Source organism: Debaryomyces fabryi (assembly GCF_001447935.2).
Source record: "Debaryomyces fabryi strain CBS 789 chromosome Unknown contig00010, whole genome shotgun sequence".
NCBI lineage: Eukaryota > Fungi > Ascomycota > Pichiomycetes > Serinales > Debaryomycetaceae > Debaryomyces > Debaryomyces fabryi.
Window position 1 is genome coordinate 66,106 of NW_015385436.1, and position 14,545 is coordinate 80,650.

General features: G+C 38.4%; 10 protein-coding genes across 10 annotated transcripts; 5 read left to right on the forward strand and 5 right to left on the reverse strand.

The window, feature by feature from the left end:
• Window positions 1-119: 119 nt before the first annotated feature.
• RPS42 (40S ribosomal protein eS4) lies at window positions 120-854 on the reverse strand (the record flags this gene model as incomplete). The annotated part of the gene is made up of 1 exon (XM_015609692.1): window positions 120-854. The coding sequence occupies one exon, from the start codon at window positions 852-854 to the stop codon at window positions 120-122; it is 735 nt and encodes a 244-aa protein (XP_015469479.1).
• Window positions 855-1,939: 1,085 nt separating this feature from the next.
• AC631_00863 (uncharacterized protein) lies at window positions 1,940-2,731 on the reverse strand (the record flags this gene model as incomplete). The annotated part of the gene is made up of 1 exon (XM_015609693.1): window positions 1,940-2,731. The coding sequence occupies one exon, from the start codon at window positions 2,729-2,731 to the stop codon at window positions 1,940-1,942; it is 792 nt and encodes a 263-aa protein (XP_015469480.1).
• A 1,835-nt stretch (window positions 2,732-4,566) lies between these two features.
• AC631_00864 (uncharacterized protein) lies at window positions 4,567-6,108 on the forward strand (the record flags this gene model as incomplete). Its single annotated transcript, XM_015609694.1, has 1 exon — window positions 4,567-6,108. The coding sequence occupies one exon, from the start codon at window positions 4,567-4,569 to the stop codon at window positions 6,106-6,108; it is 1,542 nt and encodes a 513-aa protein (XP_015469481.1).
• Window positions 6,109-6,267: 159 nt separating this feature from the next.
• On the forward strand, window positions 6,268-7,206 carry AC631_00865 (retromer subunit; the record flags this gene model as incomplete). The annotated part of the gene is made up of 1 exon (XM_015609695.1): window positions 6,268-7,206. The coding sequence occupies one exon, from the start codon at window positions 6,268-6,270 to the stop codon at window positions 7,204-7,206; it is 939 nt and encodes a 312-aa protein (XP_015469482.1).
• Window positions 7,207-7,245: 39 nt separating this feature from the next.
• Window positions 7,246-7,761, reverse strand: AC631_00866 (CCR4-NOT core subunit; the record flags this gene model as incomplete). The annotated part of the gene is made up of 1 exon (XM_015609696.1): window positions 7,246-7,761. One exon carries the CDS (start codon window positions 7,759-7,761, stop codon window positions 7,246-7,248), a length of 516 nt encoding a protein of 171 aa, XP_015469483.1.
• A 425-nt stretch (window positions 7,762-8,186) lies between these two features.
• On the forward strand, window positions 8,187-8,822 carry HBR1 (nucleoside-triphosphatase; the record flags this gene model as incomplete). The annotated part of the gene is made up of 1 exon (XM_015609697.1): window positions 8,187-8,822. The coding sequence occupies one exon, from the start codon at window positions 8,187-8,189 to the stop codon at window positions 8,820-8,822; it is 636 nt and encodes a 211-aa protein (XP_015469484.1).
• Window positions 8,823-8,935: 113 nt separating this feature from the next.
• On the reverse strand, window positions 8,936-9,814 carry HMX1 (Hmx1p; the record flags this gene model as incomplete). Its single annotated transcript, XM_015609698.1, has 1 exon — window positions 8,936-9,814. The coding sequence occupies one exon, from the start codon at window positions 9,812-9,814 to the stop codon at window positions 8,936-8,938; it is 879 nt and encodes a 292-aa protein (XP_015469485.1).
• Window positions 9,815-10,099: 285 nt separating this feature from the next.
• On the reverse strand, window positions 10,100-11,803 carry AC631_00869 (uncharacterized protein; the record flags this gene model as incomplete). Its single annotated transcript, XM_015609699.1, has 1 exon — window positions 10,100-11,803. The coding sequence occupies one exon, from the start codon at window positions 11,801-11,803 to the stop codon at window positions 10,100-10,102; it is 1,704 nt and encodes a 567-aa protein (XP_015469486.1).
• Window positions 11,804-12,709: 906 nt separating this feature from the next.
• On the forward strand, window positions 12,710-13,243 carry AC631_00870 (uncharacterized protein; the record flags this gene model as incomplete). The annotated part of the gene is made up of 1 exon (XM_015609700.1): window positions 12,710-13,243. The coding sequence occupies one exon, from the start codon at window positions 12,710-12,712 to the stop codon at window positions 13,241-13,243; it is 534 nt and encodes a 177-aa protein (XP_015469487.1).
• A 356-nt stretch (window positions 13,244-13,599) lies between these two features.
• On the forward strand, window positions 13,600-14,400 carry AC631_00871 (uncharacterized protein; the record flags this gene model as incomplete). The annotated part of the gene is made up of 1 exon (XM_015609701.1): window positions 13,600-14,400. One exon carries the CDS (start codon window positions 13,600-13,602, stop codon window positions 14,398-14,400), a length of 801 nt encoding a protein of 266 aa, XP_015469488.1.
• Window positions 14,401-14,545: the final 145 nt, after the last annotated feature.

Consider the following 14,545-nt stretch of genomic DNA (forward strand, 5'->3'; position numbering starts at 1 on the left):
ACTTCTATTATACAATTTCCTATTTATTTATTATCCAATAGATAATCTATATGCTTTTTTGAAACCTATTCTATCCTATTTTTCAACGATAGATAATTTAATCCTTTCATGAAAAATGATTAAAGTTGTTGTTGGTTTCTTCTTCTGTCACGTTCTTCAGAGATAGATAATTTGATACCCTTACCCTTTGGTAAAGAAATATGTGGCTTACCAGCTTCAGTACCAACGACGAAAACGTTAGTCAATCTGGTGACGAAAGTGTTTTCTAAGGAATCCTTGATGTGGACTAAATCGAAACCACCTTCGTGCTTTTCTCTGTGGGTGATAACACCAACTCTACCCATGTTACGACCACCAGTAACCATAACTAATCTACCAGTGTCGAAGCTGATGAAGTCAGTGATTTTACCGGTAGCTAAATCAACCTTGACGGAATCGTTAGCTCTGATCAATGGATCTGGGTATCTGATAGTTCTACCATCGTGGGTAACAACGTATGGAATACCTCTCTTACCTAATTGAACCTTCTTAACCTTAGCTAACTTGTAAGAAGCTTCTTCGGCGGTGATTCTGTGGACAGTGAATCTACCCTTGACGTCATAGATTAATCTGAAGTGTTCGTTGGTGGCTTCTAAAGTGATGACATCCATGAAACCGGCTGGGAAGGTAGCATCAGTTCTAACCTTTCCGTCAACCTTGACATGTTCTTGCATCAAAATAGCCTTGACTTCTCTACCGTTTAAGGCATACTTAAGTCTGTTTCTCAAGAAAATAACTAATGGTAAAGATTCTCTCAATTTGTGAGGACCGGCAGATGGTCTTGGTGCGTAAGTACCAGACAACTTGTCCAACATCCAGTGGGATGGGGCTGCTAATCTCTTTAAGTGCTTCTTTCTATAAAATAGTTAGTATGTCATTCAATAACGACACATGAATAAACTTAGGGTGACATGACTAATCGATAGACTTGACATTCAGACCCTGCTACGGATTCAAACTACACAATCCCCATCATAAATTGATGAAAATTTGCGAGCAATTTCCTTCACCAAAGCAAGTAAAGTAGAACCGTAACCGGTATGAATGTCAACTCTAACGAATTATCATGACAAGGCTCCCTTCCGAATCTTCAAAGAAGATTGGTGACCGTTAATACCATTGCACAGTTCAGTAAAAACTTTCATTGCGAAATAGTATCGGTATAGATTCAAGTGACCTTGCGGTACACTTGTTGCCTTTCCCAAGTCTTAATACTCATGAGAATTAAGATGGATTTAGACTTACGGGCCTCTTGCCATTTTTGATAATTTGTTATAAGTTAATTTAATAAGAAAGAAACAAGAAAAACTGAAAAATAACCCTTCTATATATATAAAAGTTTTCAGTATCGCGAAAGTGAAAAATTTTTACAACAGGTGTTTGGATGTTAACAAATAGCCAGTCACTTAATTAGGGCTAAACCCACTCATACTAGATGCAGAATGACAGAATTATTCGAATAGTCGAATACGAGATATTATCAAAAGGTGGAGAAAGAGTGATGTTAGTAGTAATCCAGCGTATGAATGTAGACCAAAACTGGGGTAATTGAAAGATTTAAATGGATTAATGAGAAATTGAACCCACATTTTGAATTGGAGAAAGGAACAATAAGCATATGTATTGATGACAATTTGTACTATTAACTATAAACGCACATAACTAAAATTGCTCAACCTAGATTGCAGAGATCAAACTTCCAGTCAGAATTGAGTGAATGCAGGCTTATGTTTCTCGTAGGACTGAAAGTATGAATCATTAGTAAAACAGCCAATGGAATAGGTGATACCAACGTTGTAGACTGCCCTTTGTCACTAAGTATTGAGCTGTAAGATCTGCTAGGTTCTAGCAGTCATTATATAACAGTAAGCGCAAGCTTGCCGCAATAGTAGCGTATAAATTAGAAGACAGTGTTCTTAGGGTCTTCGTTGCCCTGGGATCCAAGAGCAGCACTGATATGAGGTTCAGTCGAAACATCACCACCACCGCGATGCGATTCGGGTCCGTGAATGGCCAGTTTCTCTTGTCTGGCCTTTCTGGTCTCTTTTTCAACTTCCGTACCTGTCATGACTTTCGCCCAGTCAATGTAAAGGGAATAAGGTCCGTATTGTTTATCCAACAAGCCAATTCCAATGGTCTTCACCTCTGACTTGTTCAACTCACCTCCATCTTGGATAACTCCCCAGTTGGTCATGACAAAATCGTTCAATGGTATAACCACTGTTTCCCATTCGCCAGGATGATGCAAAAATAACCGGTGCTGAAACAAATCAGTCACCAATGGTGTGTTAGCTTGGATGTTCACAAGGTACTTTCTTCTGTCTCCCTTAACTCTCATTACCAATGCCTGGTACTGCGACCAGTCCCAGTAACTGTTTCCAGAGAGCCACGAATCCTTCTGATCCCGGGTTCTAAACATAGCGTATCCGGATCTTGTGGCTTCAGGGTGGTCCTTTGGCACATCCAAATTCAAATATCCGTAAAAATGGCCCGCTTTTGAAACCGGATCGACATTGAAATTTACCGAAGAAAATCCTCCCATTTCTTGGTCACATCTAGTCATGATGGAATCTAAAGATGCTTGTGCATTGTTTTTAAAGTCCAATACCGTCAGCACGGTTTTAGTGAGATCAGCAGGTTTATTAAAAAGACGACTGAATGTGGAGTTCAATCCCAAAGTTCTTAATGACATTTATATTGCTTGTGTAGAATTGACGATTGTAATGTATTATTGGGAGTGTTTGCTTGAATATATATATGAACTTGTAATTGTACCTATTCCCAATACAATTAATAATCAATTAGTCTAAATTATCTAAAGTAAATATTTTCCGGCTAATCTCCCCTTTTATAGTAATATATCTACTGGAAGATAGAGCATCGCCTAATCAGTGAAATTTCCCACCACTTATATAATTACACAAAACCACCCCTCTGTAGTACGATTAAACCAAATGTATAGGCCCAATCCCGTATCATGTACAAATCACATCATCATCAATAGACTGGCATGAGATTTGTGTGGTACGGAATCGGAGTAGTACTACGATTGCCATCAATCTAGCGAGTGGGGCCGCCACTGCACCGTATATTTCAATTGTCTTGCTATCGTACTACATACTGCGGCCCCCAACTGATAAGATAAAGATGCAACCCAACCTTATTAATAAGCTCTTAAGAAAAAGGGGTGCATATTATTTGAGACTTCCAGTGGAAGGAATTTGTGGAGAGTTCCTTATCATGCTCGTTTTAAGTGACGCCATCGCATAGGGGTGACTTAGCACGATGGTCATTCAAATGATTAGAGGAGAATATCCTATGATTCAGTGAAGAAGAAAAACTATTGGTCTATATGCATATGGAAGCAGCTAGTTATCAAGACCCAGAAGTTGGAGAGATTGAAGAACAGTGGAAGTAAAATTGTAAATTATAGCAATTGTAAGGCATGTAGGATTTAACAAAAAGTGGGTACTTTTGGTGAGGGTATGAAAAATCAGCAAAATTTGACAAAATTAGCGAAAACTCTCCAGATTCTGCTTAACTTCACTACACTACAAAGACACAGACAATGCAGTTCGATCAGACGTAACAAAATTGTATCACACCCTATTGTGCTCTAAACGAAGTCACAATCAGGATAAAAGTTAGAAGCAATGGGGGTGATGTTTCTCCACAAAAAAAGTATAACACTTAGGACCTACAAGTCCGTTGCAATTGATTAGACTACAAAGGTGGTTCCAGACGCTAGGAGTGCTTGCTTGAAGCAGGGATGACAAATAGACATTGTTCCCGCATATGTGTGGAATGGAAGGTTGCGTAGACGGCCACAAGTTTAAAAAGTGGAGCTACACTAGGTGCTAGTCGAGAACGACGGAGATGTCGGAGGACTCGGGGATTGCCGCGTGTTCCCAACCCGTAATAGATACACAAAAAAACCATAGTGACACAAATGAAAAAAAAATGATTTCCGATACCGGGAGTCGAACCCGGGTCTGCTCGGTGAAAGCGAACCGTGCTAGCCGTTACACTATATCGGATAATTCGTTGAAGGAACTCATAGTTGAGTGAATATATGGACTATATCATGGTACGTACGTACCCATGGTCATCGAAGCCTGCACCCTGCACGATGCACGGTTCAAAACATAGCAAAACCGAGGACCCAGCCATCGACTGTAACCAGTGATTGTCTCGAAGAGTCTTCAAAATCGTAAAGGATTCTAAATACTCCAACAATCTTGTAACAATACCTACAAGTACATGGTACTCTCTGTGTGCTAGTAATGGTTGTAGGGGATACCTACTACGAATTCTGGTGATGACCTGGCTTGGAAACGTGATCATCATGACGAATTTGGAAAGAGAGCAAAAATTCGCAATCATCTCACATGGAACACAATAAGCCCTTTACAGCCGTTTATTATGAAGTTTAACTGGTCCTAAAGGTGAAATTCGGAAGATATTTTTTTACTCTTTAATAAGTTTATTCTGTTTATTGAATATAGGTTATTTAATTGAACTATAATAATGAGTAACAATAATTACCCACCTCCTCCAAACCCCCCTAATTACCAAGGGCAGGAACAGGTGCACAATGTTCAACTAGACTTGGAAAACAACCAGGAGAAATATTATGCAGAACAACCACAACCATCACAACAATTTGAGGACTCATTTAAGATTGATAAGCCTAAATGGAACGATTGGCCTTTTGCTGTATTCTTTTTGTTGACTGTGGCCGGATTTATTGCCATTGCTGGGATTACTTTGAATGCATTGAAGAAGACCTATGGGTTGCAGGGGTCATCAATTTACAATTCCGCTAACACATTTACTTTGAACACTAATACAATTATTTTGTTCGGATTCATTATCGTTGTTGGTGTTGTTTTGTCGGCATTGATTATTGTGTATGCCAGAATGGCACCAAGGATTTTCATTACCACCGGGTTAATTTTGAATATTATTCTTGGATTGGGTACATGTATCTACTATTTTGTGTCCCATTACTACTCTGCTGCCATTGTGTTCTTAGTGTTTACGTTGTTTACGGCCTGGTGCTACTGGTCTTGTAGACATAGAATTCCTTTCAGTGCTACAGTATTGGAAATTACTATTGATGTGATGAGACGTTACCCATCGACTTTGATAACGTCACTCATTGGTATCATTGTGTCGGGATTATTCAGTACGTTGTTTTCGGTAGTAATTGTCGCTACATACGTCAAATACGACCCAGACTCAGAAGGATGTAGTGTAGCTGGAGGAGGATGTACCAAGTCCAAATTGATTGGTGTATTGGTATTTGTATTTTTCGCCGGTTATTACATTTCTGAAGTTATCAGGAACATTATTCACGTATGTATTGCAGGTATCTACGGTACTTGGTACTATTTGGCCAATTCTGACCAGGGTGAACCTAAGCACCCAGCTTTGGGAGCATTCAAGAGAGCAATGACTTATTGTTTTGGCTCAATTTGTTTTGGTTCATTAATCGTGTCTTTAATTCAATTGTTAAGATCATTTATTCAAATTTTGAAGCAAAACGCTTTTGGCTCTGGGGACTACTGTGCTGGATGCGGTTTCTTGATTTTGGATTTTATTATTGGCATCATTGACTGGATGGTCCGTTATTTCAACCATTATGCTTACTGTTACGTTGCGTTATATGGTAAATCTTACATTAGATCTGCTAGAGATACTTTTGACTTGATAAGATTCAAGGGTATGGACGCATTGATCAACGATTGTTTTATCAACACTTCATTGAGTTTATACTCCTTGTTTGTCGGTTATATTGTTGCTTTACTCGCATATTTCTACTTGAAGTTCACGGACCCATCTTACAACTCTGACGGTACTTTCTATGCCCCAGTTGTCGCCTTCTCTTTCTTAATTTCGGGTCAAATTACTCGTATTGCTTTAACTGTTATCGAATCTGGTGTCTCGACTTTCTTTGTTGCCTTAGCTAAGGATCCAGAAGTATTCCAGATGACCAATAGAGACAGATTTGATGAAGTTTTCAGAAACTACCCACAAGTGTTACAAAAAATTACTTCAGATCACTAAGTCAACTATTCCTTTATCTTAATCATTTTCTTATTGTTAGACATTTATTTAATTCATTTAATTATAATTGATGTAGTGCGCGAACTTCGAAATTTATCTGAATATATCAATTCCACTATCATTTTGGGGAGATAATCATCCTAAAATACCCATTTAATAATGTTGACATTAGCTATAGGAGATATATACATTCCTGATAGGGCTTTTGAGCTTCCTCAAAAGTTTCGTAAATTGCTTTGTCCAAATCCCAATACAATTCCAACTAATAATAAACTTTCGAAAGTTCTATGCTTAGGGAACGTAATTAACTCATATGACACATTAAAATTCCTATATGACTTATCTCCATCATTTAATATGGTAAGGGGCGAGTTTGATAGTCCACAGATATTATCACAGCAAATTGCATCATTAAATGGTAAGGAACCTCAAATCCCCACGTATAACATAATCCAGCACGACAACCTCAAGATTGGGTTCACAAATGGCTATTTAGTTGTTCCCAAGAATGATCCTCTCGCTTTACTGACATTTGCGAGAGAAATAGATGTTGATATTTTGATCTGGGGTGGCACGCATAAAGTAGAAGCCTATACTTTGGATGGGAAGTTTTTTATAAATCCAGGAAGTGCTACAGGAGCATACAACTTTGACTGGCCTGAAAAGGAAGAAGCTAGTGAAGATGAAGGAGAAGGTCCCGAAGATTCTAAGGAGGAGAATCCTGAATCGTTAAAGGTCGAAAACAAAGAGAAAGAAACAGACAACACAATAAAAAAAAATGATGAAAATAATATCGATAAGAAGGATGAGACAGAGAATAATGAACTGGAAAATAAACAAGATATGAGCAAAGAAGTAAATGAATCTAAGGAAAAAGGCGATGCTGACTCAAAGGATGAGGAAGCTGAAACGAACAAGGAAGATTCTAAAGATGCAAGTGAAAATGATATAAACTTAATAGAAGAAGTAAAAGAGTTGACATCCGCTATTCCTTCGTTCTGCTTATTAGATACACATGATTCAACTTGTACATTGTATATTTACACATATTTTCATGGGGAAGTCAAGGTTGACAAAGTTACGTACCAAAAGGAATAAATTACACCTATATAATTCTATTACTATTATTGTCAAACATTACGCTTGCACAGAAGAATAATGTAGAACAAACTCTTTCTTAATCTTCTCCCAGTTATGTGGGTCAAAGAATATATACACACCCTTTTCAACATCCTGGCTAATAAGTACTGGCTCAACATTACTATCTTTAGTTAACCATACTTGTATGTCTTTATGATATCTCCAGTTTCTCGCTACTAACTCGCGTGCAGCATATTCCTGTAATGTGTCTCTAGGCTTCATGTAGAAAATGTAAAATAACGTTTCGTCGGAAAACGATTGTATCTTACTGTCACAAGGCTCTGGAAGTGGTATGATATTTTCTGAACGGATAGATTCCGGCAACGTGAAATAAGGCTCCACTTCCGATCTAGAGGTTTCTGCCCATGGAGATGGTAACTTCTTTAAAATTTGTGAGTCGGTCGATAAGTCCAATCCAAGTAAATTTATGTCTTGTCCTATCGCAAATACAGTTTGGTCTGTTTGTTCCATTTTCACGAGAGACAGTAGCCCATTCAATCCAAATCTATCCATATCATCACCAGACTCATGTACTGACGTATTCGGCGATAATCCAGGGGGTAAAATAGCTATTGTAACTTGTTAGTATTAGTGCTTGCTGAAGATATATAATTAACTACTTACGCATTATGCTTTGCTAATATGTTGTATTAATGTACCAAAATTTCCAATTTCAAACTAAGAAACACAAAGAATTGTAATAAACAAATGATATATTCGTCAACTAATATATTATGCCTTTTAAATAATTGCAAATCGGGTGTTTCAACCTTGATGTTTAGCTATATTCATTAACCTAATTGAACCTTCATGATATTGACGAGTCTACACGACTTAACTACGATCACGTGATCAAGGCATCTACTTTAAATCTCATCTCTATATAACGAAATATAGGTGTCAAGAAGACATAATACACCTTAGTTAAAGAAAAGATAATGTCCAGAAGAGAGTATCCGAATATAATAATCACTGGAACTCCAGGATGCGGAAAAAGTTCGCATGCAGCCAACTTGGTTTCGCAATTAAAAAGCCCATACAAGCATTTTTCCATCAGTGATATAGCAAAGGAACGTAAATGTATTGAAAGCTACGATGAAAGGTTAGACACATCTGTTGTGGACGAAGACAAATTGTTAGATTCATTAGAGCCAGATTTAGAGAAAGGAGGTATTTTAGTAGACTGGCATTGTTGTGACATTTTCCCTGAAAGATTGATTGATTTAGTGGTGGTTTTGAGAACCGACAACAAGATATTGTACGAAAGATTGAATAAGAGAGGATATAAAGAAAATAAGATCCAAGAAAACTTGGACTGTGAAATCATGGAGGTTATTTTGCAAGATGCGAGGGAATCTTATATTCCCGAAATCGTGATAGAGCTTACATCCAATTCAGCAGAAGAAATGGATGAAAATGTTGACCGATTAATTGCGTGGGCTGAAAATTGGAAGAAGGACCATCCTGATGGGGTGACAAACGAATTGGATCCTGAAGCTGCCGTTGAAGCTGGAGAGGAGTCTGCAGACGAAGAATCTGAAACTGAAGAAGAGGCAGAGGAGGAAAGCGAATAATTTCAATGAAATATAGTATTAATAAATGTAAATTCTAATTAGAATGTTTGGTATAGTATACAAATAAAAGAAAATAGCCCGGAATCGTATCCTGGGTTTTCTAGGGAACAGAATTAAAATAAGTGTAAGATTATTCTTCTAACGTAGAATAAAACCAACAATGCAGCTAAAACCATGATCGCATAATAACCCTTGGTTGCAGCGATATAAGCCCATTTTTTGGACATTCTGGCGATGTTGTGTTGTTCAATTTCAGAGACACATTTGGCATTTTGAGCAAATATGTACTTGGATTCTTCAATAATTTCAACCTTTTGTTCTTCGGTCAAGTTAGGTCTGGTAACAAGTTCGTAATCTCTTTTGTAAAGTAATCTGAACGCGTCTTCATCGGCCACGTCAAAGGTATAGAAGTTAGCTCCTAATCTGATAATATCTTCATGCTTCAAACCGTCCTTTTGTGGGAACAACCCAGTAGCTTTCGAGATAGACGACCTCATAATTCTACCCCCGGCAAATAATGCTAAGTACATCACGTGTAAGTATGCTAACAATAAGTATGGCTTCTCGGCCGTTACTGTCTTAATGTGTTCCACAAATTTAATCTGTTCACTCATGATAGGGTTTTCGAATTTTTCTCTTCTGTCGTCGTAGTAGAACATCAAATCTTGTTCACATTTGTCGGTTCTGGCCATTTCTGGTTTCCACACTTGCTTCAAAATGTCAGTCCATTCGTCGTTCTTTTCAAATTGACTCATCAAGCATCTTTCCACTGTAGCAAAGACGTGATAGAAACTCTGTAATCCCTGACGGTATATTCTTGCATCTCTGTATGCTAATGCCAACTTTAATGTTATCATCTTGTCGATCTTATTGTGTAATGCCTTGGTTTCGAGGTTTATTCTGTTAGCCAATGCTCCTACATCGGTAGGGGATGGCAATATTTCGTGTTGATTTAATTTGGTAGTAGCTCCGACTGTTTGAACTGCTGACATGTTTATTTTTATTTGTTGTTTCTTATCGATAAGCAAATATTTAATAAATGGGCAGCGATGTGTTCATTCTTATATGAATAGGCCAATTTTAGCGATATGTCCGTAGAGCGATATGTCCGAAATTGCGATTTCGGGCTCATCTTGGAGTTTGTGGAATGTTCTTCGCAGATATCGGCCTTGGGGTGTCGCGTCCAGAATATACGAGAAATGTTGCAGAGTGTATATTATAATGTACATGTAACGAAGAAAATGAGACGTTAGTGAAAACGGTAAGAAGAATGCTATCTAATCGAAGCAGAAAATCAAGACCTTCTTCCAGAAAGGCGCATTTTTGAAGCGCTGCTTGTTTTCAAGATTTTCTAATTCCAAGATTTCGGGGTCGTAGATGGTCCTGTCGGCGTCGATATCAATATCTTGTACCTTGATATAGAAGCTCCAGTTTCTGGTATAGAGCTTATGACCTACGTAAAAGACTAGTAATACGACTGCACCCAAGTAGTTCTGGAAGAATGAAAGGGCGTTAGGAGAGCCATCACCGCCAATAGGGAATAATGAGACCCAAAACTGACACACAAGAATTAAAATGTTGAGGATGAAGGAGATATAGGAGCCAATGGTACCGGTACTAGACACATAACCCAAGGAGCTCAACGGTATGTTGTTGTATTTTAAGGCTGCCCTGAATCTGATATGGCAGACATCGATACAGGCCCAGGTAAAGATAAAACTCAAAGCAGAGATAGACAACAACCAGGTGAAGACAGCCTCTTCATCCTCGTAAGTGGCAATGAATGCAAAAAGTGATGCAAATATGGTGACGATCCAACACCTTAACGGTCTACCGGCACGATCGATGTAATTGAGATACTTCGGGGCGTAACCTTGCTCGGCCAACGATTGCAATAACCGTGTAGATGAGTACATTGCAGCTGTAGCCACAGATGTGACCGACACCAAGATGACAGCATTAAATATATGAGGAATGACTTTCACTCCATGCATTTGTGCTGCAATGACATATGGGGATGTACCGGAATCTCCGGAACCCATTAACTTGTCAGAGTTGTATGGGACTAACAATCCAACCAATGCTAATGAACCAAGGAAGAAAACAGTGATTCTGAAAAACACCAACTTACATGCAGCTGGAATGGATTGTCTGGGATTTTCTTGTTCTGCGGCTGATAAAGAGATGAATTCGGTACCACCTAATGAGAATGCCGAGGTGACAAAAACACTACACAACCCTTTGAAACTGGTATATGCACCAGGATTATGCCAGTATCTACCTCCAATATACCCTTGGGGTCCTCCACCACAATCAATAATGATACCGAATATTACGAAACCTCCCAACATGAGCAACTTTACACTATTCATGTAAAATTCAGCTTCACCGTAACCTTTGGCTCCGGCTAAATTAATCAACACAACTATTGTTAGGAATATCAACACGAAAACGTCGGGATTGATAGATGTGGTCCAAAACTTGATAGTCATCCCAGCAGTGACAAGCTCTAAGGAAATGACTGTAGCCCATTGGAAACAATAATTCCAACCGACCGCGAATGCAATACTTTCATCCATAAACTTTCTATAGTATGACTGAAACCCACCAGGTAAATTGTTATAGGCAACCGATAATTCTCCAACAGCATTTATACAGGGAATCAACATGAAATAGCCCACCACGGCATATCCAACAAGAAGAAATAATGGACCTGCAGTAGCCAATTTTGCTCCTGCTGCCACTAATAACCCGGTACCGAGACCAGTAGATAATGCCATTAACCTTAAATGTCTTTTACTGATGGATTTTTTCATCTGTGTTCCACTGGACCCTTTGGCCTCGTCCTCCGGAACCTGTCTTTTGAACGAATCCTTGAATTCTGTCCAGCGACTTCCCTTCGTAGACTCAGAGTAATACGGTTCGATCTCTGAGACCACCGCCTCTAAATTATTTGATTTCTCTGTTCTCAACTTAGACATTGTATTTTATTCATAAATAATATAACAACAGCCAGTTTAAGTTGTCTGCTGCTCCGAAAAAAATTATATAGAATTAGCCCAGTATTTATAAAATTAGTATGCCAGATTCGTCTAAGTAAAAGTCCACTCTTTGTGGAGAACATTATATCTGCAGTTTCAGTATACATGACAATCATATAAAGATAACGTAGTTGAATTGATGAATCGTTGGTAGGTTGAGAGGGCGTGATCTGAGTTTTGATTGTCTTTTGCGCCAAAATTCACGGCGATTCATACATCTATCAGTTGCGTCTTTACGCGCCTACATACTGGTCAATCTTTAAGTACATACAAAATTACGTTTTTCCTTATATTAGCTTTCAAGCCAAATAAAAGCTACTTGAATCTTACCTCTGTCATCTTTTGATCCGTTTCGTTGCTCAAACTGAAGCCTTTCCTACACAATTTTAAGACAAGTTTCTACCTAAATTTTATTCTTTTTCGCCAGGAAAAACCGCAATGAGGTTTGGGGTTTGTTAGCGGAGGTGCGCAAAAACTTTTTTTTTCAGTAACCGCTAGGGCAAACTCAAGCGAAAGTGCCCTGTTTCGGGCATTGTTCTTTAGCGGTTGCGGCTCGCTATGGGTTACAAGTTTCTAGTGCTCGCTAGCAACTGCGACTCGATTCTATTTACAGGTTATCTTATTACTTTGCATGTTAAATATCGGCCGAAACTATATTCAAAATTCGGGGGAAATTTGCATGTTAGTGGTTTTGTGTCATCGAAATTTTTCACACCAATTAGCAGGAGGTTTAATTCCATGACGTTATGGATTAATCATCTGATGATACCATTCAACCCGTACTAAATATAACGATTATTTTGGCAGATATTACCGGATATTACAAAGAAGAGTAATTTGGAGTAAATGGTTCAAGTATTTGAGAATGCCCATGTGTTTAACCATGATTTCCCCACGGTTAGTCTCGCATATTTAAATAGGTACCCCAATCCATACGCAAAGCATGTCTTGAGTATTGATACGCTTGAAAGATATGTGGATTCAGATGGATGTCTCAGGACTACAAAGATCATTGTGAAAACGGGAAGATTGCCCAAGTTCATCAAGCCATTTTTAGGGACTCATTTAGACTCGTGGATCATCGAGAAAACCATCATCAACCCCAAAACAAATAAGATGCTCTCATACACGTCCAATGTGGACCACAGAAAATTCATCAGAGTCGAGGAGTACTTGAAGTATTCAGCAGACAGTCCGTTCAGTACATTGGTGGAGAGTAAGGTGAGGTTTTCGTCCAATTTGTTTGGATTCAAACAGAAAATTGAAGAATGGAGCCGGAATAAGTTCTCGTCTAACTTGGCCAATTCTAGGGAAGGCTTGAAGTATGTGGTTGACAAATTAAACGAAAGAAAAGAAGTATGGATGAGAAGAAGTACATAGGTACTTTGAAAAGCCACATTTGGTTACGATTTATGATTTTATAGAGTTATTAGGTCTTGCATTTGCTTGTAAATAAGATATGGAGTATTCAGTACACTTTGCCAAATATTCGTAGACAGCACCTTCTTATCCGACTCTTCCAGATGGCTGTTATCAGCATTGCCCTCTATAGTAGTTATAGTAACTTACTCTAATCAGTAGTTGCGAAGCACGTGATATTTTGATACCCTTATCGATTTAGTCACTTCAGTACAATTGGATCATAACTACTTGACTCACAAGACACTTAGGTTATTAATTAAAGCAAGTGACGAAGCTATAAGGCATTAGAAAAAATACTATATTGAGAAAAAATGATGACAGATTCAACCAGTGGTTATTCGTCATCAAGTTCATTGCAAGTAAAGCAGAATTCTGCTTCCAAACGACAGGATTCATATCCAAGAGATACGTTCCGAAATCAACAAGGCATTAGTAAAAGACGTAGCTCTTCATTCACATCTACATCGTCGCCCTGGTTTAGGCGTAACTCGTTGCTATCACCCGCAATGGTACAGAATGAGAATATTTCGGTTTACGACTCTCCCAATTATTATTCACATAGCTCTAGCTATAATATTATTTCGTTGAAGGAATGTCAGGGGTTTATATTCAACCAGGATTTATTCGCATCACCTTACCAACAGCAGAAATCGCTTGCAAACGAGAAGAAGATGAGGGCTATGAGCGGATCTAAGTCATCATCTAACTCAGCTCTGGGTTCTCGATCAGCTTCGAGGTCTTGTTCACAATCACAGGCAAGTTCTGCTGCTAATACACCATTGTATTCACGAATGGCATCGCCAAAATCACAACAGAGAAGACATACTTCGTATCATGATCCAAGGCCGTCCCTTTTATGTGACTCGACCACAGATGATAATGTGATGATAGAGGACGACGATAATGATGAAAATGATGATGGAGAAGAAGAATTTGTATTTGAGAATACTTCCATGGACCTAAATGAAATAGAAGATCATGAGGATGTTGTCATTGATGAATATGAAGAATTTGAGCTGATGGGCGAATATGGTGACTCTACGAATAGAACGTACAAAGTTCATGTTACTGAGATCACTGTTAACGAGAATGACAATAGCATTTTTCCAAGTTAGTTTATCTTGCTGGTTTCATGGTACTTGGTTGTTCGTCTGTATTGCAGAAAATTGTGAATAGAATAATTTGTTCTTGTTTTAATTTCGATTTGCCATTGCAGTCTACTTTTTTAATTTAATTCTTTTTTTATCGGTTGGGAATCAG